At 37.2% G+C, this 2,541-nt stretch overlaps 1 protein-coding gene across 1 annotated transcript; it reads left to right on the forward strand.

Moving 5' to 3' along the window:
* Nucleotides 1–955: 955 nt before the first annotated feature.
* On the forward strand, nt 956–2,259 carry LOC120349504. Its single transcript, XM_039419858.1, has 2 exons — nt 956–1,287; nt 2,006–2,259. Exons 1-2 carry the CDS (start codon nt 1,081–1,083, stop codon nt 2,201–2,203), a joined length of 405 nt encoding a protein of 134 aa, XP_039275792.1. The 5' UTR covers nt 956–1,080; the 3' UTR covers nt 2,204–2,259.
* Nucleotides 2,260–2,541: the final 282 nt, after the last annotated feature.

A 2,541-nucleotide genomic window follows, 5' to 3' on the forward strand; every position in this document is an offset into this window, starting at 1 on the left:
ATATTTCAATTTTAAAATCAATGATGAAAATGATTTTCAAAAACTACTAGCAGTCAAAACTAAATTGCTCAACTTTGAGCAGCATTATGAAAAGATAAGCCTGGAATTTGATTCAGATGACATTGATGACAATGAACATCAAATTGTCACAGAAAAATTTTTAATGTTAATGCTAATGTAAATACAATTTTGAAAATTATTATTCACAGCAGCAAGTTGCTACATTTCAAGCACCAGCAATGGAACATCAGTCACCAAACTCCTCTCCAGTTCCCAAATCACCGGGGTCTGTAGATCATAATAGTGTAATCAACACAAATCAATCGCCATCTGCTTCAGTGACTGCTAATAATGTCAATTCTCTGCTTTGCAACCCACTATGCCTATTTATCAAGGTCTACAATTACCAATGGTACCGTTACCAGAATTTTCAGGTTCCTTTGATTCATGGCTTGAATTCCGTGATACCTTTTCCAATATGGTTATTGAAAACCAAACTTTGGCTCCAGCTACAAAGCTGTATTATTTGTGCAAAGCTCTCAGTGGTGAAGCCCTTGCACACATTCAGAATATTCCTCCAGGGAATAGAAACTTTGAGCTTGCATGGAATCTGCTTACACAGAGGTACAATAACCCCAGATTAATTGCAAGTACCCACATTAAAGGTATTGAATCACCCCCAGCACTCAAGAAAAATTGTTCCAAATCTCTTAGAGCTTTCATTGATCACTGTAAATGTCACATTAATGCTTTAGAAGCGCTCAAATTGGATGTTCAAATTAAAGATTTACTTTACATGCAAAAAATCACTTCTCAACTTGACTCTAATATCTTGCGCGAATGGGAAAAAGCATTGAAATAAATGAAATCCCTACTATGGATAAACTGTGGGAATTTCTTGAAAATCAATGTAAGGTAATGGATGCTATTTCATCTCATAGCCCCTCAAATCCACCAACTAATCAAAAGTTTTTACTCAAGCTACTTCAAATGCACCCAATGTTAGGCAAAATACTCGTCCTTTTGCTCAAAATAATACTCTGAATAATTTTCAGCCATCAGTATCCTGTCAATTTTGCAATGATCGATCTCATGGGATTTTCAAATGTGTCAATTTTTCAAAGATTCCCATCAATCAACATTATGATGCAATCAAAAGGAAAGGGTTGTGTTTCAATTGCCTTAATCCTTACACTGACAATCACAACTGCTCTTCAAAGAGATGCCAAAAATGTGATAAGCGACATCACACTGTTCTACATGATTCCTTTACTAGCAATTCAGGAGGTAAGAATGTTGTTTCTAATGTGATTCAGTCTCAGAATGAGTGCACCGTTTCTAGTGCCCATTCATCCTCAGCGTCAAATTCAGTTAGTTCACAATCTGATAATTCAGAAACAACAGTTGTTTCACATGCTGCTTCATCCATCATTTCTGATAATAAGTCATCAGTTCAAGTATTACCTACCGCAGAGGTTCTGGTTGTTAGTACAAATGGTGAATTAATTGCATGTATGCTTTAATGGACACAGGAAGTGATTGTTCACTCATCACTCAAGAGTTGGCTGATAGATTAGCTCTTCCTTCTCGTCATGTAACTAATCTGATTAATGGAGTGTCCAGTATGCAAGCCAAATCTACAGTTGTTCACTCAGTATTAATAAAATCATCTGATCATACTTGGTCAACGCAACAAGAATGTATTGTTGTTGAGAAATTTGCCTCATGTATTCCTCGTGTCACAATTGATCTTAACTATTACAAGATTCCAAGCAATATTCGACTTGCAGATCCAAATTTTCATAAATCTAAGAAAATTGATATCCTATTGGGTATTGACGTTTATGCCGCAATCATGACTGGCAATCAAATTATTGTGTCACCTGATGTTCCAATCCTACAAAATACAAAACTTGGCTGGATTGTTTTTGGCTCTTGTCAATTACCTAAATCAGTGTCACTCAAAAAACATCTAATCAATTTGTTACCAATTTTGTCTCCACAGCTGAAGTCTCCAATCAGTTGGAAACCTTCTGGAAGCTGGAAGAAGTCTCTTCAGTTATTCCTGTCTCTCCTGAGTGTGCTAGGGTTGAAGCACACTACAAAGAAAATACCATCAGGCATGAAGATGGTCGTTTCCAAGTGTCCTTACCTCGCAAGGATTCATTTGCCACCCTTGGTCATTCAAGGACTCAAGCTATGAAACGTTTCCATTCATTGGAAAAAAGATTTCTTAAAGAACCTGAGCTCAAACCTCAATATGTTGGATCTATGCAGGAATATGAAGATTTAGGTCACATGCACCCTGTACCGCCACCAGCCCCTGAGGAACAAGTCTATTATATTCCACATCACACTGTCTTCAAGCCCGACTCCACTACAACCAAAACAAGAGTTGTGTTTGATGCTAGCGCCAAAACATAAACCGGAATTTCTCTCAATGATGTTATCTTCAAGGGTCCTGTTGTTCAGTCAGACCTTTTTGACATTGTCCTACGATTTCGTATGCGACCATTTGCTTTCATCGCAGACATAACTAAA

Source organism: Nilaparvata lugens, chromosome 1 (assembly GCF_014356525.2).
Source record: "Nilaparvata lugens isolate BPH chromosome 1, ASM1435652v1, whole genome shotgun sequence".
NCBI classification, from domain to species: Eukaryota; Metazoa; Arthropoda; class Insecta; order Hemiptera; family Delphacidae; genus Nilaparvata; species Nilaparvata lugens.

What these genes read in the sequence shown, in the direction of transcription:
- LOC120349504 (XM_039419858.1), top strand. Translation starts at nt 1,081, where the DNA reads ATGATCGATCTCATGGGATTTTCAAATGTGTCAATTTTTCAAAGATTC. An exon ending in CTTTACTAGCAATTCAGGAG is followed by an intron (nt 1,288 to 2,005) that starts GTAAGAATGTTG and finishes TTGTCTCCACAG; the next exon opens with CTGAAGTCTCCAATCAGTTG.